Source organism: Macrosteles quadrilineatus, unplaced genomic scaffold, assembly GCF_028750875.1.
Source record: "Macrosteles quadrilineatus isolate MER2022 unplaced genomic scaffold, UCM_ALF_1.0 Scaffold_9__3_contigs__length_116548681, whole genome shotgun sequence".
In the NCBI taxonomy this organism is placed as follows: domain Eukaryota; kingdom Metazoa; phylum Arthropoda; class Insecta; order Hemiptera; family Cicadellidae; genus Macrosteles; species Macrosteles quadrilineatus.
Window position 1 is genome coordinate 40,609,448 of NW_026542602.1, and position 27,105 is coordinate 40,636,552.

The window sequence follows — 27,105 nt, forward strand, 5'->3', positions numbered from 1 at the left end:
TTTGAACTAATTTTGAAAATATACATAACTCAACGTTTCAAATATGTTTGAAATTTCCCGCTTTGAATTTGCTTTACTAAAATGCTTCTTTCCAGCTTAATCCGTAACTTAACTATTCCGACTATACCATTGGTTGTATGTTTTATTTTAACGTTCTGTCTATTACATATTTCAACAGTCTTACACGTTTTTGTTTTGTAAGAGAAGCGCAGAAATCGTTGTATATTATAAAGAAATAACATATACTTTTTTTTTGCGTAAACCAGTCTTCCTATACGATTCAGTATCCACGTGTTCAAAACCTATAAAGTGATATAGTTGGAATTTCGATCTAAAAAATGTAAATTTACAATATTAATACTGTAACTGCATTCGTTTTTAATTGTTTTGTGTGTTTATACGCCAGTGGCATTTTTAAGCTTTGAAAGGGAACGGTCCAAACGCTGGTCTTGTTGCTACCTACGTCAAACGTTCTGTTAGATAGCATCATTCATAGCCCAGTTACAAATAGCATCTGGGTCTGGAAACGATCTCGCAAGGAATCGAACCAGCGACCTTCAGATTTGAAGGCGAGCACTATAACCACTCGGCTACCCAGACAATCAATTGCAAGCCTGGAATTAATTAGTTTGTCCATCATTAGTAAAGTTACTTTATATTGTATTAAAATTTCTCAATGTTTTTTATCCTTTTGTTTAAATCTTTATGAAGACATTTTCCAAATATAATTTACTAAGTTGGACGCACATTAGATTTACGATTATTATAATAATCATAATGCAAATGGCAATCGAGCAGTTAATATTAATATGCCTATATTGACAACAAAAAATAAAACTGATATGTACATCCGTGATAATTGGGTTAGGCAATTAAATTACTATACACTTAATTATATGCAATCTCGTAGCCATATTTCAGATTGCTTCGATATGTCCTGAGCTAATCTCTTACTTACACTAATATTATACTTTCCGTGTCCGGAAATCAGACTTCGCTTTTCCAAAAATTAGCTACCGATATGGCTTTGTCATTCGCTTGTAAAATATCATCTAATGTGCAAGACTGGTCTAGCGTGGACAGATCAGCAGATGACCAAGATCCTGAACAGCACCACACGCGCACAAGATGTTTTCTTCGTCTGGTAAGAGACCCCATTTCTGCATGTTTGTCTTGCATTTTGGTACCTCGACCCTTACACTAATATTATAATCTGTCATATATCTCAAATTTATCAAAGCCTTTTTGGATCACAACATATTAAATAGTGAAAGTATGAATTTTACTCATACGTATCTCAATTCTCTCGAAAGTATCTCATGCCACACATACGAGTATAACACTACATAATTATGCCTATGGTTTGTAGCTATGGGAAACATATTCATTGAAAAAGTAAGATTGCCAAGTATTGCTGCTTGTGTTGTTTTAAACTCCAGGAATGTAATATTACAATTTGGTGCTCACTTAATCCCTCACCTCGCCTTGTAAAGACTCAGTTCTCAAATTAAAAACAATTAGTTAATTTAAAATGCTTATGTATATTATATAATCTAAAATTAATCAATTTTTTACACAAACTCCATTTAATATTTAAATAGCCCTAACCTCTTATAAGGATCATTCGTATTATATAAAATTAGAAATTATCAACTCCCAAGAAAATGTCTATACCAACAACTTTCAAATGCATTAAACCTTAGCTGTGTAGTTTATTATAAGAATACTATTGAATATTTTTATATTTTATTATATACTATTATTATAATTATAATATTACTGAATATTTTATAATGTTCTACTATGTAGAAACGTACTGTACTTATAAACACTGAACACTCTTCCTCCATGAAAACTTCATTCTATATCCTACTCGCCAAGTAACAAAATTCACCAAATTTATATATTAGATATTTAATTAATCTATATATTAAAAATATCGGTTTTTCTTTTCCGAGTCTGTCCGCCTCTTCTACCCGACCGATTTTCATAATTTTGGTCTTAATTAAAGGTATGCACGCGTAGATGTGCCATAAAGCATCAGCATTCATTTATCTACAGTATTACTTGACCAAAAAACAGAAATTAGATTTTTTTTTTTGTTACTTCAATTGAAGATATATTTCCTCAGTTTACGTAATATATCTATTTATACTATTATAAAGAAGAGGTGGTGTCTGTGTGTGTGTCTGGGTGTGTGTTTGTATGAGATAATCTCAAAAACTACTGAACCGACTGGGCTCAAATTGCACACAAATGAAGCTACAGCTCTGAAGATACATATAGAACTATTCCCGCTTCGATATTGTCCTAGGGCTCTGCCCCATGGGCTTTCAAAAATTTGAGGTGAGAGATTTAAAAGTAAATATTGATTGATGGTATCCATGGTAACAAAGAACAAACCTACAAGGTTTAAAAATGTAAACAATCAGAACTAATCTGTCAATTGCATTTTGATTTCACTATTCCACACAGCTGGTTCGAACATTTATTTAAATACTGCACGAATATTAGAACAGAGAGGGTAAGGATCATATTTAAAATAATGACGTCACTAGCCTGAATGTAAACATTATTTAACATTACTTAAATGGAGCTGTCAAACCATATGTTAATGTCATTTCATTATAATAGGATTCTTTCAGTTACATAATTTGTTTATGTCTATAATCAATTATACTGAGTCCCTTCTAATATTTGTGATACGCTGTAATAATATTTTACACTGAATATTTCATTGTAAAAAGGAATTATTTATAGATATAGGAAATAATTAAGATTCTACAATCATTGCCGTATCAACCTAGGCCTTTATCCTGAGTTGTATGAGTATTATGTTTTGGATTTATTTTTGAGTAAACAGTAATTTAATATCCCTGCTGCAGCAAACCTATAGACTAAGCGAATTTCCATTTGCCTGATTGTCATTTCCCTAAAATATGTTAGAAAACTACACTATTGACAGGTTTGGAACTATTGTGATAGCTTTTCGTTTACAGTCCAAACCATTAAACAGGTTCTTTTATTATACCTTAAAATATATCATTGGTTTTGTATCCTAGGTAGCCTAAATAAGTATTCACAGTATGCGTTGAGTATATAAAAAGTACTAGACCTATTACTATTATCAAGCTAAGTAGGCTAATACAGTTCAATTTCGTTTCTAAAATAAATGGTAGGGAATGAAACCATTTGGCATTTATAAAGACCCAGCATTAACTCTTTTGCATACAGACCCCGTTGCAAGGCACGGGTATATCTGCTAGCGAATACGAATAGTAGCGCTGGTTGCAGTAGCACCGGTCAAATTTTTAAGCGACCGACGCTACTACTGTATTTGGGACCGACGGGATTGATTTTTTTAGTATCTTATATAACTTAGAGTTAATCATGTACTACCTCAAAGTCTATTTCTACATAAATTACAATTCCATAATACCCCCGCCGCAGCACACCTGCAGCCTATTTTCAATTTTTTAGTATCTAGGTTATGCTGCTACAGGGAGGTTTACGAAGCGTGATTGTAGGAAAATACTATTAGCTTATTATAGAATAAATAAACTTGACGAATTTGATAAAAATATATCCAAAAGGAATTAAAGAATTTCGTCAGCTGTTTCAACTGCACAAGTTAGTTCTATTATAGCATTAACAGGTTTTAAGGTTTACATACAGGGTGCAGCACTGCTATTTTGTTGCATTTATAACAACAGCTAATTTGAACCAACTGTGGTACACAATGAGACCTTTACTTTTTTCAATGGTTCAGGGGCAGTGGTAGAACAAAAGAACCAAACTTTCTTAAACCATGTCCTCACCCATAACTGCAATAAGCATTTTATACTTATAACCCAAAACCCGTACGAAGGACGGGTACTCTGCTAGTCCTATATGTTTTGGTCTAAGAACCTTCAGTGAAATACCAGCTTTCATTTGAGCCCTTGATTATTAAGATCGGACGTACCTGAAGCGCGCTGCTGAATTCCAAACAATAAAAAATGTAATTATTATTATCAATAACCCCATTTTTATTTTAGTTTGTTTATATGTTTTGTTCTTAAAATACTCCTAGAAATAAAAGCTTTCATTTGAGATATAGATCGTCCGTATCAGTTATGTTCAAAATACTGTATTACTCAATCAAAAAACATCTTATATATTTAAAAAAATTGGTTTTTCTTTTCCGAGTTCGATTGGCTCTTCTACCCGACCGATTTTAATGATTGAGGTCTCAAATTGAAGGTATGCACGCACAGATTTGCCATCAAGCATCGGCATATATTTATCTATAATCCTACTTGGTTTATAGTACGTAAACGAAATTTACTCCCCATATATTTCTTATGAGAGTTAAATTTGGGTTTTCTTTTCCGAGTTTGATTGGCTATTCTACCCGACCGATTCTCATGATTGAGGTCTTTAATTGAAGGTATGCACCCACAGATTTGCCATCAAGCATAGGCATGTATTTATCTATAATCCCACTCAGGTTATACATAAAAGAAATTTGCTCCCCATGTATTTCTTAAGGGAATTAAATTTGGTTGTTCTTTTTCGAGTTCGTTTGACTCTTTTACCCGAAAAATTTTCATGATTGAGGTCTCAAATTGAAGGTATGCAAGCACAAATTTGCCATCAAGCATCAGCATATTTTTATCTTTAATCCGATTCAGCTTATACGTAAACGAAATTTGCTCCCCATGCTTTTCTTATGGGAGTTATTTTTTTTCTCTTTTTCGAGTTCGTTTGGCTCTTCTACCTGACCGATTTGCATGATTTAGGTCTCAAACTGAAGGTATGCAAGCAAAGATTTCGCATCAAGCATCGACATATACTTACTGTATTACTCGACTAAAAAAATAATTTGATTAATTTTTGTATTCTTACATCAATTTAAGATGTATTTCGCCAGTTATAATTATATAATCGTATATATTTTGGTCTAAGAGTTTTCAGTGAAATATCGGCTTTTATTTAAGCGATTAAGATACTGTATTACTCAATCAAAAATCATAAATTTGATTTTTCCCCGGATATTATATCTATTTAAACGCTGCAGAGCAGCATGGGTCCTCTAGTTAGGTTTTAAAATACTTGCACGCATTTAAATTATTTAAATGATTTAAATCTTTAAAGATAGTCTTGACGTTTATAAAGTTGATTTGGTTTGTGAATGAAAGACTTAGAAGTTAGACGCTTTTCACGATTTCTTTTACAATGTCACATTTGCATTATAATTTGAATATTATGTAATTACAACTTATATTATTATTGAGCTATATTCATCCATTAGTTCTCTAAGAATTCGAATATTTATCGTACAAACAATAAATAAATTTGTAAAGTCCCGAGGTTAACTCTAACAAACACTTGAAGTCAGATTTGGAGTTTATGGTCAAAGCAATTTCGTACAAATGGTTTTATTAATACAAATGGTTAAGAGATTAGCATAGCTAAAGTTCTGTCAAAAGCTAGATAATGCATAATATTTGTATTGTTAAGTATAATTCTATATCCCTAAGTTTACATGTATTTGCCTCAAATGTTGCCTTTCCTTAGCACTGGCTAAACTAGTTTATTGTACTGCGGTTAAATATTAGTCGGAAAAGCAGTGATATTAATATTATCTATTTATTAATACTCTCAATCCATTATCCTGTAAGAACTAGCAAACATATTATATAAATATTGAGTCAATACTAGAGCTAATTTAGATACCATTTAATGAGTAGTACAATGGATACATGAATTAATAATATGGAGATCAACATTAGATAGAATTTATACTATATTTTGTTGTGTAAAGATCATGCATTGCATGTTAGTATAGAACGTACTTTGATTTTTAATTATGATTCTGGGTTCAATCACTGGCTAAAGAATTTCAAGAAATATATAATAAATATATTTAAAGTAATTCTGAAATTAGAACAGGTATAAATTACTCCTAAGCTAAAAAAAAAATCAAAATAATAATAACAAATCTTTATTGTCAAAGAGCAATACCAATAGTACATGGCATTTCTCATGTTGAGAATGGAAACCTCATAATACAATGACAATCGTGTAGTCTCTAATTTATCAACAGCCATAATTCTACGGAAAGTTTAAGCTTGGTAATTCAAGCATATCTTTGCCCTTCTAAATGTTAAAATCAATTTTCACTTACTAGCTTTGTACTGTATGCTATTTCAAAAACCAAATGTTGGCCAAACGTTCCATTGAAGTATTTTGTTGAAAAGCTGGGTTGAATTCCAGCCGTTATTGAACCAATCATGTGACAGAGGACCTGTAAAATGTGACGCCATGCAAAAATACTGTCAAACGAACTGTGTTGTATAAATTACTTTTTAACTATCAATGATTTATTTTCTTTGTGTGTTTATACACCTTTGGAATTTTTTTTCCGTTTTTATATCTTCAGTTTATATTTTTGACAAATATGTATTATAAATGATATTTTGGTCCATGAAAAAATACAGCGGACATTTGGGCTAAAAAAAACTACTTTAAAATACTGTAAAATTGTGTTAAATATTGTAGGTGTGTATTGCATAGTGCTGTTAAAATATTAAAAACATAAAGTGTTTTTTTTTGTTTTTTTTATAAAAACGTGGTTTTATGCTATTTATTTTACTGTGTGCGTTATTAGCTGGATCAATGTGTGAATAGATATTTATTATGGTATGTTACTATATTTATACTCGCAACTAAGATATATACCAGCATAAGATTAAAATTTTCTTTTACTACACCAGTTTTTCTTAGTACAGTAATATCTGTAAAACTAATTCGAGATAGTTTGGAATTATTTAAAACTGACAACTAACTGTAATGGTTAAAGTCAAGAATGATTAAGAACAACTTATAATATTAAGTGTGTGGGATCGGGTCTTTTTAGCGAATTTCCCTATAGGGAAGTAGTTATTACCGTAGGTCTCATGGTAAGACCTAGGCGCGGGACCGATTTACTTTGTAATTTTGATGTCCCCAGAGGCCAAAAATACCATTCGTTCAAATGTTTATATATATGTACATATATAAATCTTACCTATGGTAATATATATATATATATATGTAATATATATGTATATGTAATGTATATATATAAATTATATAAGTAGAGTGATAAGGCCCAGTATAACACCCTCAGTTGGCTCGTCACAATCACATCACGTTTGTTGGGAAATCAATGAAAGCTCTTGACATAATCCTGCTCCATGTGACACACCTGAAAACACTGCATTCTCATTTGTAATAAAGACAGGGACTGAAATAATAAGCGCATTTAAATTGTTTAACACTATTTAATGTTATAGGGTTTCACACTAGAAGGCACCATTTCATTATTATTCTTCTTTTTACGTTTATGACTGATACACAGTTCACTTACCAACTTTGATATTTTTTTTCTGGTCCACTGCTATAAAGTGCAAGGTCCCGCCCAAGTTTCTCCAATACTACCCCAAGCCCGCAGATGAGGGCCACCCCAACTGCTATTTGAGGATAGTCAGTCACAAGAGCTTCTACCCCACCAAATTTCCCTTCAACGAGTCTCCCAGCAGCTAAATCTGCCCCTTTTTCTTCTGAAACCACAATACAAAGTAATGATTTGATGTCACTGATAAATTCAAGCGCTAACTATATGTTTATAGACATGAGATAAGCCCCCAAATATTTACTTTCTTGCCGTTTGCATAGTGCATGCAGAAAGTTTTGTTTCCGTACAAATTTTCGAGTTTGAGTTATGGGTGTAAATGAATTGTTTATTATAGAGACCGTATAACCAAAATTCTTTTCGATAATGACTTTTTAGTATATTAATATGAGTAAAAATTTTATATCACTCCTAGCGCAAAAAAAGAAGATGAAATATCCTGTTTTTCAACACTAATATGTTTAAATTTTGCCTCTTTTAGGTCAACTTTCAACATTATGGAGATTCTTCGAAGAGGCTGACTAGAAATTCATACAAGTGCGAAGGCTGTGTATCCGAAAACTCATCGACGAACAGCAAGATTGGTCTCGATCGCGATACGGCGACTATACTAGATGCGATAGCCACGCTACGTAAAGACACTAATGAATCTTTCATCGGGCTACGGAAGGAAAGTTCTGAAATGTGGCAGCAAACACAAAATAAATTAGATACAGTCGAATGTGATATAAATATCCTAACAGCCTACAATAAAAAGCCTCGGTGAAGTTAAACTACTATGATGAAGTGAAGAGTAAAATAACAGCTACAGACATAAATGTAGAGAAACTACAGGAAGAAAATATAGAACTACAAACCAAAATACAAGATATGCAGACTGAAATCGAAGAGATGCAGATTTAACTTAACAAAAATTAGTAGTAATAGTAATATAACTTGCAATATAAGTAACGCATTAAACACAAATTTGCATTAAATAATTATTTACAATAGTACGTAGTTATAAATGTAAATGTTTACCCTGATAAAAGGAATGTGTTAAGGATGTGTTTTTAGATAAGACTAAGATAAAATTATAATTATCGGAAATTAATGTTGGTGATTTTTCCAATCTCCTTGGCATTGGAGGATTATATGTTAATTAAATATGTTTATATGAGTGTATTCATAGCAGAACATTCCTATATGAACAATAATTAATATTTAGGTTCGTAATAAACAATAAAGGAACACGACTTGAATCTGTAAAATTAATTAGGCTGGATGGTTTCGCGATAGGGACCGGGTATGGACATGTTTAACGAGAAAGATTGTAACGAATTTCCAATTAAAAAATGTAATGTTTATAACGATATAAGTACTCTTAATTCTTGTTTTGATTTATCTCAAAGTATTTTCGGGCCAAGGCTTAGAATAGTCCATCAGAATATAAGGAGCTACAATAAAAATGTTGACGAATTTTGTGCGTTTCTCCAAGGAAAAAAAACACATTTTAATTGCATAGTTCTAACAGAGGCATGGTTAAAAACAGATTATATTTTAGAAAGTATTCCGGGTTACAATATTTTTAGTTCAAGCAACAATCTTAATCAAAGCGATGGTGTAGTTGTGTATCTGGATAACTCTTTATCTGCAACCTGTAATCAGCTGTTGATCGGCGGCGTGGCCACTGCCTTATCTCTGACCTTCGACTGGGACGGACAACCTTGTGAATTACTAGCAGCTTACAGGAGCGCTAATTCTAACCCTCAATTGTTTCTTGATGGTGTTTATAACTATTATAATTCCACTTCACATCCAGAGTATGTTCGTATTTTCTGATAATTTCCTGGACAACTATCAAAGAGGTATCAGGTAGACCACACATCCCCGCATCGTTCCCGGTGGAGGCCTTCTGTGACGGAGGCACTGCTACTCCTGACATAAAAAATATCAGCCAACAATTCAATGACTACTTTGCTAATGTAGGCTTCAACCTAGCGCTATTAATCCAGTGGGGCCGCCCGAGGTGGAGGATCATCACCATGCCTTCCATTCTGTATTTGAGCTGAAACCGATCAATCAAAAGAAACTAATAAATATAATTAATAGGATAAAAGGATGCTCTGCTCCAGAATGGGATAACATCCCTGCAAAATGTATTAAGACCTTCTCAAATTATCTTGTTCAACTCCTATTAAATCTGATAAACCTAAGTATCCGTTCAGGAGATTTTCCTGACCTTTTCAAAATTGCAAAAGTCCCTAAACTACAAATCTGGTGCCAAAGCTGAAATGAGTAATTTTAGACCAATATCTTTACTAACCACCATAGATAAAATTCTAGAAAAATGTGTAAAGATCCAATTAACTAATTATCTTGAAACAAATAAAATTTTATCTGAATCACAATCTGCATTTAAGAAAGGGAAAAATACTTCTGATATTTTATTTGACTTAACCAAATTAGTAAATGAGAAAATCAATGGAAAAAATAAAATCATGTTAACTTTCCTAGACTTAGCAAAAGCATTTGATTATATAAATAGATCTAAATTATTACAAAAACTTGAATTAATAGGGACAAAAAATAACACACTAAATTGGTTTTCTTCCTATTTCAAAAATTTTAACAATATGTTTGCATTAAGGGCATAAATTGTGACCCAACGATTGTTGACTATGGCGTGGTTCAAGGAAGTACAATTGGACCTCTTCTCTTTCTGGTATACATTAATAACATATCCAAATTAAATATAAATGGATGCTTATTTCTATTTGCTGACGACACAGCTTTGGTCTCATACGGAAGCACATGGGATGAGGTTTACAATAAGGCATCCTCTGACCTCATCAAAATAAAAAACTGGTTTGATCACAATCTACTTTCTGTCAACGTACAAAAAACTAAAAGTTTGCCAATAACTATTAGAGATAATTATGGTCCAGGACAGAGAATCCTAAAAATGCACTGTTGTGGTGATCCGTATTCCGTCAACTGTGGATGTGAAATCATTGAAAAGGTTTTAACTTATAAATATTTAGGTATAGTCATAGATCAAATATTATCATGGGTACCACACATACAGTACTTAAAACAAAAATTAAGATTAAGAAATTAAAATGATATATGCTTTTGGGTAGTTGAGCCATGTGCTCACTCCGGAGCACTGCAGGAGTGTGTACCTCGCCTATGTGCAATCTGTAATGCAATACGGGGTTCTGGCTTGGGGTGGTGCCTCCTCCGCCGTGCTGGAGCCACTGGGGGTGACACAGCGCTCTATAATAAAAACCATTCTAAAAAAGGGACAAAGATATTCTATTGATCTGCTATTCCACGATTTTCTTGTACTCAATATTAGACAACCATTTATTAAAACCCTTCTAATAAAGACAACAAACACAATATTTTCACACAGCCAACTCACACGTATATAACAAGAAACCGATTAAACTTTGGATACACAATACCCAGATTAGGTTACAGAATAGAGCTTTCTAATCCTTTTTATATTGCACATCAATTATACCGAAATATTCCAAATAATATCATTGAGGCAGAGAGTAGCAGTGCAGCCGTTTTCGGGAGAATGGTTGGAGAGTGGCTGTTACACGTCGGCCCCACGGCATCTGAAAATTTAGTTCATTCACCATCCGTTTGAATAGTAATAAAAAAAAAAACAATAAAATCTACATCTTATCCGCTAACACATGCCTATGTCAAAATTGTTTAGACCGGATTGATTTTAGTTTTTAAATTGTAAAAAAACATTTTATTTTGAGGGGTCATTACATTACATTTAATTAGCTCTAACTTAACAAGTGTTTATAACTTATATTCTGATGGTTCTATGTTGTCCAGGACTAAGATATTTGATTTCATTTTTAATTTTAATAAATTTGTTATATTGTTAACTAGAAAAGTTGTTTTATGTAAGTGTATACATTTTTTAAAAGTGACGTCAGCGAGTGCCATGGACTCTTCCTCACACACAGACGTGTAGTCTTGTGAGGAATATTTTTCCTTTCATACCATATGTCACCTTCTTTTTATTGTACATAATTGAAAAAAAACCTAAAATATTGATGATTTTTTTTTTTAAATATGCTTAAATTTCCATAAAATTGTCCCCATAACAAAATAATTTTAAAATATGTCAAAATTCCAATATTTTATTCAAATTATTCAAATCTAACCAAAACAGTTTCTTTATCTTTAAATGTTTTAATTTTAGTAATAATTAAGTTCTAATATTTTTTATTTAATTCTTTAGTTGTTTTTTCATTAAAAATACCAATAAATCTATGAGGTAAATGCATTTTAAATTTTTCTAATTCAACAATAATTTTATTATAGGTCCATATTTATCTTTAAATTTTTCAAAATTTTCAATCATAATTTTTTATTTAATTCTAAAATTTTATTGGTTTATATTCTTTGAATTTACATTCTCCAATATTATTAACCTCTTCTTGTAGATCCATTTATTATAAAAAAAACTTTTAAAAATTTTATATACTAGTTAATAATTAAAATATATATAAAAATATTTAATTAGAAAAATCACACACCAGTTTGTTAGAAATGGTGTGTGATAGATGAAAATCTTATTTATTTAATAATATCTGATGTAGCCTTTATGTTATTAGAAAAATCATTATGTTTATTTTTTGTAAATGGATCATTAATGGTTGATAAATAATTTACCAATCTTAAAAAATCAATCAAAATCTGGGTTTATATAAAAAACAAATTCTAAAAATCATTAGTAACAATTTCTTAAATGATATATTTCTTTTTGTAAAACTGAAATATGCATTAAAAATTATTGTCATTTTTTCCTTCCAGGTACATTCTGTGCCTAACCAACACCTCACCCTTCACCTAGTACCTTCTGTACTAGGATCGTCAGATTTTTTTCAATCATCTTAATTTGTTCTTTCTTTCCTAACATGTTTCCATTTAAAATTCCAGCCTGTCCTTCTGCATTTTCAAATTCACGCTTTTTCTTTCCTAATGTGTCTAAGGAATAAGTCAGCCTTAGTCACTAACAACACTACAAGATCGCGTCACTCATCCTACACTCATCTCCATTCATACTTGGCTTAAAATACCTACTTTGTATGGTCACCATTTCATTAAAATGTATAAAAGTATAAAAGTATCCTTCGGTACAATCTGGCAAACGTGGATTCTTTACTTCACAAGAAGTTGATCTTCTCCCAAGCCCATGACTTTTGTCGAAATAATTCCCTCATACCACTTTTTTCTTCTTCGTAGAAACGTGTTGTGACGTCTCTAGTTATCCTCAATGAGTGCATCGATCATCTTTGACGACATTGACACTTTTTAGCTTGGCCTTAAAGTTACCGTGTCCGCTGACGAACTGTGTTGCGTAGTGATCGGTTTCCCAATGGACTTCCTTTCTGAACCTCACATCCAGAACGAACGCAAAGGTTTCCCATCCTTGTGTGCTTGACTCCCACCGTCTCTGCCAGTCAAATAGTGTTTCTTCTCTTTTTATCCTCTTACTATCCTTGCTGTCTACACCTTCTTCTCTGTCCCTTCTTCTCTTAATTCTTTCCTTTAACCATCAAGTCTAGTGGGATTACCCCAGCAATCCCTCGAACAGCGTCGTGAGACATCGTGCTGTATCCCTTGATCACACCCAACAACAGTCTTCTCTGCAGACTCATCAACTTAGACTTCTCACCCTGTCCCCTCATTCGATGACCCCACATCTTACAGCCGTACATCACCATTGATTCAAGCGCAATGATGTGCAATCCTCTTAAGTTCTCGCATCTAATGCCGTTGTTTGCCTTGACCAGTTCCTTTAACTTCCCGAATGCTTTCATGGACCTGTCGATCACTTGGTCATAATGTCCCCTAAACTTCAATCCACTTCTTACTACAACTCCTAAATACTTCGTCTCATTTGAACACAGGATTGTCACATCCTGCATGTTTATACGGATGAACCTTTAACTAACCTTATTTTCAGTAGAATCATCACTGCCTCTGCCCTCTAGAAGGTCATCTTCCTGTCTTCCCTCTACTTAGTCACCAGGCTCTTGGTGCTTTCCTTATTAGATAAGGGTATTGGACTCCACCAAAAGCAGTCCGTCATCCGCATAAGCTCTCGCGGAGATACTTTTCTCAAAAGGCAACCGCAAAAACCTATCGAACAGGATGGTCCACAACAGAGGGCCCACCACAGATCCTTGGGGCACCCTTTCGTGATGTTCTTGTTCACCTCTCCGTTGCCAGCTCTTAACGTCACGGTTCGGCCTCGGAAGTAGTATCTTACCAATCGGTAGATGTTATTCGGACATCGCCATCTTCTCAGAACTCTCAGAATCACTGGCCACCAGGCGGAGTCGAAAGCTTCAGAAATATCCGGGAACAAGCCTACTACGTACTTTTCTTCCGTCTCTTCAAATTCTCTTCTCATATTCAGAAGTGCGTCTACAGTTTTAACCCTTTCCATGAATCCATACAGAAGTGGATATGCCTTATTTTCCCTATCCATCCATTCTTTCATCCTTTTTTACAATAGGTATTTTGCCTAGCTTTCCTAAAGCCGGTAAGAGGGTCACTGGCCTGTATGATTAACCTTAATTGGACCCTTTTCCTCGCTCTCCAGAAAAACTTTGACGTAATTTTTTTTCAAACGTCAGGTGACCTGCCTTCTCTCAGCATCTTGTTGCATGCACAGGTTCAAAAGCGTCCCCTTGATCCGTCCAAGCATTCTCCTAACCACTTGGTTCTTAATTCCATCGACACCTTGGGCTTTCATATCCTTCAGCAGTGCAACGCTTGCAGTTAGCTACCCTTCCGCGAAATCTTCCTCATCTGTTCCATTGCTTTCATCCGTCATCTTACTTCTGATTCTAGACTTTTACTTTTTCTCTGTATAATCCTCTTCCCTATCGTGTGGCAGCAATCCTTGTATCATTCTCTCTAGGGTCTCTTGCACTGTCTTAGTCATTGTACTGTCTTCTGTTTCCAGGCTAACCAGCACAGTATCCTTTTCAGCTTCTCTGTAGCAATCTTATAAACCTTTCCCTAGGGGTCACCCTCTTCCTCCGCAATTAACTTTTCCCACATCATCTTCTTTTTCTTCCTGATTCCCCAAACGTAATCTGTCCTTGACCTATCAAACACTCTCTGGTCGTCTTCCCTCCCTGTCCTTCTCCACATCCTACCGTTCCTTCTTATCTTTACTCGTAATTCATTTAGCTCCTCTGTCCACCAGTATACCTTCTTTGTTCCTACTATCGCTTTTGGAAAATGCTCATCCATCAGATTGTACGTCATTTTCGTAATCTTTTTTAATGCTGTAGCAATTTCAATATCCATCGCTTGTACACTCATTTGTAAGGCTTCATCAAATCTTGCCCAAATTACCTTCCTTAATCAGCATGACCCTTGTTCATTCTCATGTCTCCGATTAATTTGATTGTTATAAGCCCCTCACAATTTCATTGTTATAAGCCTATGATCAATCTTCATGAACCATGCAATCCTCTATTCTTCCCGTAAAATCCCTCGTCATAATCGTCGCGTCAATGTTTGATTTTCCTCCCTGCGTGTTTTTAAAAGTCGTCCATCTACTAAATTTGTTCACCACGTGCAGATCTTAAGCAAATACGACATCTTCCACCTTTGACCCTCTCTCATCCTTTGAACCACTGAGCTACAGTATTGATCTTGCATTTAAATCCCCTCCACAAACAACTTAATTTCTTTTCTTCCTTATTGTATCAGCAAGCCGTGCCAAGTGACCTTCAACGGGTTCCGACGGCATACAATAAAGTCTGATCACTTGCATTGACTTCCTATTCTGGTCTAATCGAACACTAACACATGTTCCGCTTGTTTCCTGAGCAACCACTATGGCCCCGATGCAAACCCCCCCCCCCCACCGATACCCGAATCATCACAATAACTGCACTCCAGATCTCTTCTCTTCCGCTCCTGTCATGAAATACTCTGCAACCAGCTATCATCACCTTTCTCCCTACCACGTATAGCTCTTGGACAAGGAGGACATCTAATTTTTATTGTATACATCTTCGGAGTGCTTCATCTGTAGCAGCCTCTTCCTAGATCCATTGACCGTTTCTACAATCAATAATCTATTTTTCATTTTGTCGTCTGATTGCCTTCTCATAGGCCGGACACTTCCTTGATCCAGCATCATGCTTGCTATTTTCCTTTTTATCTCTTATGCAGTTTATACATCTAGCCTTTTCCTTCTTACCCTTGTCGAGGCACCCCAGCAAAGTGGGGGCAAGATATAAGACCAGATCTGGTTGGGTCTTGGTGGTGGGTCTTGGTTGGGGTTGGTAGGGGTACTTTGGTGAAAAAATCTTCGTCTTACTACTCACTCGACCCTACCCCCAGCACTGCAACCGGTACCCGTATGTTTTATAGTTCGGCTAGTAGCGACCCGTCTGCGCGAACAGAAGTTTTGGCCGAAATGTACGTGTAGTGTTTCTCTCACTTTCCAGTCCGTGCAGCGCTTCCGACGTTCCTGAGTGATAGTAGCGTTGACGTAGATGACCCAAGCGTCGCCGTTCATAAAACCGATGTCTCTCGAGTTAAGATTGCGTTTTATTTTCATCTTTTTGGTAAATCTTTCCAAATCTATCTTCCGAACAAATTTTACAACAATGCCTCCTGGCCAAACGAGAAGTTGAGCTGATTTGATACGATAACAAATATCGATCATTTGGTCTTGGAAATCAAAACCTATGGGCTAACTACCTCTCCTACTGCCTCAAATGGCGTATCACCATCAACGCCGCTAAGACCCAACTTTGCTTCTTCAATTTCAACTTCCGTAGGATTCAAAGAACAAAATCTGAGCCCATTCATTTCAACAACGTCCGCCTGTCCCTCGAGAAATCCTGCACCTACCTCGGAGTCAAGCTTGACTCCAACCTATCCTTTGGTCCTCATCTCCGTGAAGCCAAGAAACGAGCCACTACTCGCCTCCGTGTGCTCCGAGTCCTAAACAACCGCCGCCGCCCCTGCTCCACCTCGACGCTCGGGCGTCTGTACTCCTCCGTCATCCGTCCCGTTCTCACCTATGCCCACCCTATTCTCTTAACAGCCCCTGAACGCCTTTTCTCCAGCCTGGAGGCTACTGAAAGGCGTGCCTTGAGGATAGCTTCCCACCTCCCCCCCCTTGGACCAGAAACCAGGATTCCTACACTGCCCACTCCATCCCACCCTTTGGGGATTTCCACCTTAACCTGAAGTACCTTGACCGTGCCCGCACATCCGAGATGCTTCAACAATTTTGCCAGCCCTATTTCACCAATCGCCCAAGTCTCAGCATCACCCACCTCACCAATCTCCCTGATCAATAGTCCCTAACACGCCCACCCAAACCGTAAACAACGACAGGCATTGCTTGCCGTGACCCACTACCTCAGTCCATCCACAGTTTGCAATAGACAGTAGTGATTAGTTTCACATGTTGTATGTTTTTGTGTAGGACAATAAATTAAGTAAATGGTGTTACCCTGTTAATGATTTTGTATATGGTATTGCATTAATAAAAATTCAGTGAACCCCCCCCCCACAACTCATGATAATATGTAAACCCGCAAAACCCGACCCAACCAAAACCAAACCTCCCTTTCCGAAAACCACACTCCAACCGTAGAACTATCCTCAATAAAACAAATACCACTCAACCCAACCACAACCGGCAGCAGTGGCGGAATAGCGCTTCGTAGTTACACACCCTCTCGTTATTTACACGTCTCTGCTACTGCTGATATTCTATCCTTTCCCTGGCTGAAGAGGACTGAGTCCTAAAACAGCCTCAGTCCGGTAGGGTTTCAGCTCTCTGGATTGGAACATCACGAAGAACGAAGAACGAAACCTATGGCACGAGAAATTCTAGACACAATATCAATCACGCTCTCGTTATGCTCATATGGCACACCATGAATTTAAATAATATTCTCCTTTGACTATTGTTCCAAGTTAGACAATTTCATCTTTAGATAGGCGACTTGTAATTTTAGATTTACATTTTCTTGTTTGATTGAGCTTATTTCATTGGTAAATTCAGTAACCTGTTTAGCAACTCCATCTAGCTTTTGACTTAACTATTCTACCCAATCATAGTGTTTTGCCATACTATAACACAAGTCTCGATTCGTTTTCGCTACCTCGGCTCTAAATGACCTCATTTCAAACAAGGGATTATGACGTCAACAGGAGGATCAACCTTATCGTCGTGCGTTATCATTTGGGTAGCAGAAAGCTTATTTCTTCGAGCCTCTTCAGTACCCTTTTTTGACCCTGGTCAGGATTCTTAAAACAGTCTTTTGCATGAGCAGTCTTGACTTTTACCATACTTGAAATAATATTGTTCTTTTGTTGTTGCAATACATTTTAAATGAAAAATCGCCTTACACATATTACAAGTAGCTCGATGAGCGTTGAACGAGAAACCCTTATTGCATATTTTACAGTTTTTGGGCAATACTAGACTAGGAAATTCAATATTCTTGTCCCTAATAGGTGTCAGAGAACGTTCATCATATGTCTTGGATTTTTTACAGCCATCGCATTTCACGGTACATTTTAAATTACTAAATAATCATGATCCCTATCTTTCATGTCATTGATACATTTAAAATGAAAAATTTAGAACACTCACCAAACTTAAATTTTTTTCCGATGTAATAATTTCTGCTTTACACAGAAAGCACAATATTTTAAAACACAAGTTACGTTTTTAAGGCAAATATGACCTAGAATGTGAGTGAGAGGGGGGGGGTGGAGAGAGAGAGAATTGATAATTTATTTTATTTTGTCTGCCACAGGTTCCACTCTTCCACTGCGACAGGCTGAAAAAAATTACAACTTTTACAAATCTCTTGTGGTTCTAACTTCTTGTTAAACACATGATAACTATCACTACTTCTTTTGTCATCGGATAACTTATTCATAAGCCTAATAGAATAACATTATATGTATTATATGTGATCGAGCCATTTATGTTTATATATTTTGTAGCATTATTGTAGTTTCGCTAAGAGTTTCGAGTGAGTTTTGTCTAGAATCGCAAGGGAATAAGTGATGCTTTGATTTGTGTTTTGCTTTGGGTGTTTGGCTACCATTGATGTTTACCGTAAGAGCCTGGTGATCAATCGCTATTCTTACGGCCGTGGTGATGAAATCTCAAATTAAGGAAATAATTTGCTAAAATATTTCGGTCAAGTGGAATTATGTCTACAATAGTTACTTACCAATTGATCGGTAGGGAGCACGGGCCTCGTCGTTCTTGAGTAGGAGGCCATTTGGTGCACCTTTAGCTTGGTAGAAGCCCTGAAAGTCGCCAGGATACAATTTTTAAGTACCGGTACTGACTGTAGTACTCTATATTAATTATTATTACTAATATTTATTTGCTCTTTAGTGAAAAGAACCTTATTTAAATAGGAGAAATACCTTAAATAAAAGTCTAGAGGTTTCCACTAAATATTATTGTTTAATTTATCATACTTTTAAAAGTAATTAACAATTAATTGTTTAGAGCAAATAAAAATGAACCGATTTGGTTGAAAAGCCTAAAAGAAAGTCGGTGGGGCACACGGAAGATTTCTCAGGTGCCGTTTGAGGTCACTAACTGCTGCGCCTGTAGAAACAGATAATTTTATAATTTTTCTATTATTAAATTAAACTGTCATAACCTAACCAAACTAACCAAACGTGCTGATAATTGAAAAATCGAATGAAGGTTTACTAATCTAAAAAATTGTTTTGTTCATAAAATAAAATTTTAAATGCCTAAAATTCAATTTTATAATTTTTAAATTATAAAATTGAACTGTCATAACCTAACCAAACCAACCAAACTTGCTGATATGAAAAAAAATTGTTGACAAAAAGTTAATGCTACCGGCGGGTTTCGAACCCGGTACATTCGGATTATCAGCCCGCCACGCTATCCACTACACCACCGAGGCCGATGGCTCACAAACGTATCGTTGCGGCATTAGTGTTCCCTCAAAGTGACGTAAGCAGTTAGTGACGTCAAACGGCACCTGAAAAATCTTCCGTGTGCCGTTTCGAAAAGCAAGTCTCTTTTGTTTATTTTTCTCTTCCTAGCAACCAAAATTCAATAAAACTATTTAAAACATCTGTCAGCTGATAGATTTGTCAGCTCACTACAACTCTATACCTTGTCTCTAATAAAGATGCATCATGTGTGCAGTTTTTTTTATGAATTTGGCATTCTATAAAGTATATTTTATATATATTTTATCCAGGGGGTGGCTAATCTCTCTCAAGTTGAAGCGCCCTGACGGTTATAACATGGCATCAGTAAACATTCTAGTGAAAACAAATAAAAAAACAACACGTTGGTGTAATTTACTGTATTTATTTTGTTTGCGTATCTATCTCAATTATGGCGCCTTAATAAAAAAAAATCTAGCATGCATTTTAGAATCACTAGGAAAATAGTATTCTTGCGTTTGCTGATGATGTAGGGGTTTTTTCACAGAACAGAAATAGTTTTGTGACCCTAAAGAGTTTTAAAATTGACCTTGTTGATGAGTTTTTTTATATATATCATAATATATATAATCACAGACACCACAATAAAAAATATAAATGAAATCCAAAATAATTTTGGCCTTATAAAACCTACTGGCAGAGTACCCGTCCTTCGTACCGGGTTTATTTTTTTAAGCAAGCATTTTTCTTGGCGGAGTCATAACTCGATAACCGCTGGATAGATTTTAACGTTTGAGGTGTCAAATTAAAGGTTTTTAACGTATATGTGCAATATGTATCAGAATATTAAGAAAGGGCATCACTTAAGTACAGTTAATGGCAACATATTGGGACGGTGGCGCTATTCGTCTACATTAGATCAAACGTTATAGTATTATTTATATTAGCTTATAATAGTACTTTGTTTACAACTAAACGTGTGGGCATGGTTTGAAATAGTTCTTCTTAAGATTAATCACAGATTACAACAGGACTCATTACCAATGAATACAACCCCTTTTTTAAGGGTTTTTATCCATTTTCATTACTTCAATAGCAAAGTCGGAATTTTTATTTTTATTTGAACATCTGTTTACTAAGTATCGTTCATAAATAAAGTATCTCCTAGCAACACTTGACGGACAATTGTTTTTGATAGTTAAATTTATTTACATTACATCGTATTTTACAGAAAAAATATGTAGTGTTGGCCATACGGTACCGTTCGGTACCGTATGATTAAGTGAATGTTTAAAAGTGCTTATTCACAGTGCAGTTACCCCGTTACCTTACCATTTTATCATGTAATTTACAATGTGTATCAACATTTCTTTGTAGTATTGTTTTCTGTTCTTTGGTTAACTTTCGTATCTTAAATAAGACGAAGAACCGTGAGTGGCCGGAGGGAACGCGGACGTGACTGCTTGCATCAGTGTCATACACGGACAGACGTTCCAAGTAGACTGCGCTGTAAGAGCACGATATTCCACCATTTTCTGGTTCGTTGTATGAGCACGTAATCCTTGCATCACCCTCCCAATGGAACATTTGACGGATACAGAGTGGCAGTACAGTATTGGACCACCGTGGTGCTTCATCCAACCTCGGGCAAATGCATGTTAAATATTTACATTGTGCTGGCTTACGTTTTAATTTCTTAAAAAGAAAGGAATACTTTCGAAAATACTGGCCAAGAGAGTTCAGTTTTTACTCTTTGTTGACATAAAGGAATGGTTCGTTTACCTCATTTGAGGAATTCACCATACTTGTTGGAAACTCCTAGTCTGAAAGCAGGGCTGCGATACCTGGATCCAGAATATTTGGATAGCTTTCGTCAATTCAATTCCGCCAATGCTATTGTCAGCTCCGAGGCTCATTTAGAAGAGAGAATCACGCATGGGATCTACAATTTCAAGATCCGTTACACATTTTACTATTGAATAGGTTCTCTGATTCCTCAAGAAGGTCATGATCTTAAATACGCAGATTTATATGTACGGCGGATACACTGGAACCCAACAGCGCATGAAATATAATGCAAACAAAAAATGTAATGGCAATCTTATGCAGGAAATAGGGCCAGACTTTGAAAACACCAACCCATTTTACAATTTTTGAGAATGTGGCAGAGATTTTTAGGGAAGTGAGCTTATTTTAACTGACTGTAGAGTGACTATCGATTGAGGTCTAGCTGTTTTCTTTATTCATTTATTACAAGTTGCAGTTTTGCTCGATTTCGAGCAACAGGTTACCCTGTATTTATGTTATACAGCAAGTATAACATGCTTATTTTGCAGTTACACTCATGCTTTGCATTTGCAATGGGGATCGACACGGTTTGAGAAAAACTGCTTCTTTAAATTTATGGAACGCTATAGTATAACACTTATACTATAGCCATAATGTTCTACCACGGTAACTAAAACAATAAAAATAAAACCATCAAACATTTGTACAATAACACAAATTATTTATGAACAATCCTACTTTGACAGTTCTCATTGTGTATCACAGTTTTTGTTGCTGCTTAGTTCAAATGCGAAATGCTTATGGTAGTCAGTCGCCGTTTAATTATACAGGGTAAACAACTTTATTGTGCTATAATAGGCAATGAATACAGAACCTTATAAGAAGCGAAACTTCGCTTGCCATAGGTATCTCAGAAACTATTAGATTTTGAGAAAACATTAAATTGGGGGACTCAATTCGTTTCATAATGATATTCAAAAATAGGAATTCCACTTTATAAAAAATGACCAGTTAATGCGTGATTGAACCCCAAACAAACAAATACACAAACGTTCACATTTATAATAACTAGATGAAACCGGTCGAAATCTTAATAATGAATAAATCAATTAAAATATGGAGTTTCAATGAAGGTTCTTAGAAAAATATATGGGATAACGCAATTCCAATTGAGTAGATATATCTAAAATTCAATTCCAAATTCAAGAAATAATAAAATTTATGTTTTTGATCGAGTATTACAACTCTTGAATTTAACTGATCCAAACAATCATTATCTCAAACGAAAGCCGTTATTTCTAGTATTTTAAGACCAAGACGTATAAAATAACTAAAATAAAAATGGAGTTACGTTTAATTGACTGAAGATAAGTCCTAAAACGATCATTATTATTGTTGATTCGTGATTGAGCAGCGTGCTGCAGGTACGTTCAACCCATCTTATTAATCAACAGCTCGAATGAAAGCTGATATTTCACTGAAGGTTCTTAAACCAAAACATAAAGGACGAAAGAGTTAGAACTAGTGAAATACATTTAATCTGAAGTAAAAATTGTACAAAATATATATAATTTGTATGTTTTGGTCGGGTAATAGTGTAGATACATAAATGATGATGCTTGATGGCAAATCTATGCGTGCGACCTTTAATTTAAGACCAAAATTGTGAAAAACTGTCTAGTAGGAGAGCCAAACCGACTCGGAAAAGAAACGCCAATAAATGTTAATACGCAGATTTATAGAATACTAGCAGAGTACCCGACCTTCGTAAGGGGTGGCATATAAGTATAAAATGCTTATTTCAGTTATGGGAGAGGACCCGGTTTAAGAAAATTTGTTTCTTTTAATTTATACGGTATGCTATAGTATAGCACATCGACCAAAGCCATAATGTTCTACCACTGCACTTAAACCAAATAAAAAAGTAAAGTTCTCATTGTGTACCACAGCTTTTTGTTTCTAGTTGGTTAAAATTAGCTGTTATTGTCATAAATGCAAAAAAATAATAGTGCTGCACCCTGTTGGTAAAATTTATAACTAATGCTATTTAACATCATAGAACCCACTTGTGCAGTTGAACCAGCTGCCACAATTCTTTAATTTATTTTAAACTCATAAAGTTGACATGGGTTAACATTGTTAACAAAGTTAACAACAAACAAAGTTAACATTGTTGAAAGGATTTTTGAGATAAGAATATGTCTAAGTTAATCGGGAATGTGAACTATCATCCTACCAAATTTCAACGCTGTCGGTTTAGTATTTTTCGCATTTACTTGCCACAATACTACTCACAAACACCAATCCATACATCCAAACTTTCCCACTTATAATATTAGTAGGATAAGCTACTCTAGTCAAAACTACGTTACGAGTGCTAACACAAATAAAATCATCCAATAATTCACCTAGTACACTGTATCGATTATAAATTTGAGCAATCAATAGTCAAGGGGTGTGAACGAGAACCAATAATGGTCCAGTAAATGATGAAGAAGGCTGGAAAATCAGGAAAACCCGAGAATATAAATTATCAGCATATATATATCCAGAATGTTTTGCGTTTTGCTAAAAACAGAATGCTGAAATGGACAGGTTATGTATGGAGGTAGGATACTACTTCCATTATTTAAATAAGGACAAACATTCCAGAAAGCAGTAGACTGCTTGGCAGTCCGAGGCTAAATAAGAAGTAAAATTGCTAAACGATACTGAAACATTTAGACAACACTTGAAGTAGACGAGAATAGAGAAGAATGAACGGTTACCGTTTACGTGGCAAAATAATGATCATGTTTCATGTGATGTTAGTTAAGGTAAGTTATAATGTATCCAAATCCGTGCACAAATTTTAACTATAAGGTTATGGAGTGTTTAAAAATTTAGCAATTCAGTTTACATAAATTACTGACACAAGAAAAAGGGTGGATAAGTATAAACTATTTAAAGTATTCCAAAAGCTTAATCATTATCTGTAAATGTTTTCTTTTTAGCGAATTACCCATATAGGGGATAAGCTAAAGTAGGTCTCATGGTAAGACCTGGACCCGGGACCGTTTATTTTTTCGTTTTGAGGTCAAAAACACCATCCGTTAAAATGCATATATATATACTCGCCTTTGGCTCGCTGGGGGCTCCGACTCCTAGGCCCCAAGGGAAATGCCTCGGGGGCAGGATGTTTTACGGGAATGTTTTCTGCGTTAAAAACTAATGATAGCTTGGTAGTTGCAAAGTATTTCATATGTGAGTTGTTTATTTATCGGGGCATCAAACAAGTCTTGACAGAGTCCCGATGTGAATGTTATGCCATTGACTATTGGATTAGTCAAATGTATGCTCTAATACTTAAATTCTCTAAGGCACTAACTGTAAAACTTTTTCAGTTCGACTAGTATAACAATAATGATACAATCTCAGGGGTTAGGGTAGTAACAATATTTTAGATTGTCTGAGGCCCCCTTGGTGGTGAGGGGGGGGGGGTAATATCATCGGTATGAAGAAGAATGGGCCTCCTTTGGGGGCTGACTTCGCTGCAACAGAATTTTTAAATATCTTGAACGTATATGAACAGTTAAATATATTTTTTTTAAGGGGGGGGGAATCAACATGGGATTCGTCACTATCTATTTGTTCTATTGATTTATGCCCATGAAGACTCACTTTATTACCTCCCCTGTAGAAGCTGATCTAAGTACAGTACTCATAAAATTAAATACTATTTAAATTGGGAATAAATCTTGCAATATTTTGAACAACAACAATAAAAAAAATATATAGAACGTCTAGAAACAGTTAAACACGATTTTCTTTAAAGGGGAAGGGTCTAAGATGACGTCTAACTTGTTTCTGTTGATGAACGGCCATAACCAATCCACTCTCATAATTTTATCAAGTCTAGTCTGCTTGTCACTGCATTCATATTCTCCATAAGAAATAAGTTTAAAACACACCCAAAAGAGAAATAAACATCAGAAAAGAGAAATGGGAAATCTAAAGGATTTTTTTAGGGGATTGAAATATGAAAAGGTATCTTTTTTGAATTTTCCGGGTGGTTTGGGACCAAGACGGACCTCCACAAAAATTTCAGATCCCTACCTATTCTATAAGTGTGTAAACATTTGTATACCTGATCAGTGAGTTACATACTAAATGAGTGACATATTAGATATATATTTCTGTTAGCACGATAACTCGAACAAAAATGATCTGATTTGGATAAAATTCGGTATAAACGTGTAAACCTACATTTACTCAATCGAGTTTGCGAATCATCATGATCCAACCATGGGAACGAGGGATTATGGGGGTTTTATGGGGTAAATATGTTTGTTTTCCATTTTTGACCCTAAAAACAAAGAGTTTTGCACTAAACCATTTTGTGGAGCTTAAAAAAATAATAATTTAGTGTGATGAGGCGCTGTTGTATGCCTAACAGTTATAAAGAAAATAAAAAAGTGTAATTTAAAATTCCCATGTCATTCTTATGGAGAAAATGAAAACTGTTGTAGTTTACTTGTTTATGGATATATGTTAATAAAATTTGGCAAATTTATTTATTTTATTCTATACTATTGACGTATGGTCAAAAACACGTTTTACACCTAAAGCAAACCTAAGCACTCGATAAATCTAATGTTATTTAAACTGGCTGTTACCCACGGATTTCACCCCGGTTGACTTCATAAGTTTTAATAAAACTATTGATTGGTTAAGTCAAGCTGAAATAATAATAAAAAATTAAATAAAATAAACAGAATACGGTAATACAAACAAATAATCACACCTGATTTTAATAAGTTGTAATTTTAAAGAATAACAAACAAATAAGTACAGCCTGGGTATTTTTAACATTAGGTATATGTAATACAGTTATATGTAAAGTTCCCTTTAGAAAGTAGTTACAATCTTAAAGGGCAATTATTTATGAAATAATGGATAGTATTGCGCAAGGTTTCTTGTCATGACGAACATTTTAAGTATATGGTTTATAGGGGTTTGACTCGTAGTTTTCTCAAAAGTCCATAGGTACTTTGAGATTTATATATGGATTGTGAATAAATATGTCTTATTTATGGAAATATTTTAGTTAAAATTTAATCAGCCAAGTTGAAATTAGTCTGCAGGTTTGCTGTGGCGGGGGGTACTTCACTTCTAATCTACTACAAAGATTTTTTTCTTTTTCTAACTAACTATAGTTAACATAAATCTATGGCTGTAATATTTACCAAGATCACAACGAAAGAAGAAACTAGAACCAAACGAATCATCTTGTTTTGGTGGATCCAAGACTTGTACTGTGGAAACTTTTTTTAATTTAGGTTGAACAATTATTGACAATTTTTGCTCACACACTTGTCATGTTCCTATTGGTTGTAAGAGGTAATACACACTTGTTATGTTCCTATTGGTTGTTAGAGGTAATCGATCACACTAATCATTCAACTAAACTGTTTTGTTAATTACTGTTATGTCATTTGCAAACAACATGACAGTTTAAACTGCCTGACTATCTACTTTTCATAGAAAAATAAATTTAAAAACGAACATGTGAAAAATATAATTTTTTATTTTACTAATAAAAGTTACATGTATAAAAAATACATCTATTAACACTGTAGATGTAGGCTATGTTTCAAGAGTGATGTTAGACGTATCATTAATTTCTCTTTGCTTGAAAACGTTTGTATTAAAACGAAAATTTACAATGTTCCATGTTTCATTTATCATAAACTCTATCAAGACCTCCTCAAGAATAATATATATATATATATACGCACGATAAATTGAGTAATTTTTGTCCGATTTTGATAAAATTTTGTTTGAAGGTGTAAGGCGGGATAAACTTGAATGAGTTCGCGAACCAGCATGATTGGACCAGGGGAACGGGGTTTAACGGGGGGTTTTATGGG

At 34.7% G+C, this 27,105-nt stretch overlaps 1 protein-coding gene across 2 annotated transcripts; it reads right to left on the reverse strand.

The window, feature by feature from the left end:
- Positions 1-7,301: 7,301 nt before the first annotated feature.
- Positions 7,302-26,561, reverse strand: LOC129004115 (uncharacterized). Of its 2 annotated transcripts, none has more exons than XM_054432544.1 (3): positions 26,422-26,561; positions 18,697-18,775; positions 7,302-7,583 (listed from the first exon to the last, which is right to left on the reverse strand). In XM_054432544.1, the coding sequence occupies exons 1-3, from the start codon at positions 26,461-26,463 to the stop codon at positions 7,390-7,392; spliced, it is 315 nt and encodes a 104-aa protein (XP_054288519.1). In that variant the 5' UTR covers positions 26,464-26,561; the 3' UTR covers positions 7,302-7,389. The 2 variants fall into 2 exon arrangements, with proteins under 2 accessions (XP_054288519.1, XP_054288518.1); XM_054432543.1 differs by having other exon boundaries at positions 7,302-7,586.
- Positions 26,562-27,105: the final 544 nt, after the last annotated feature.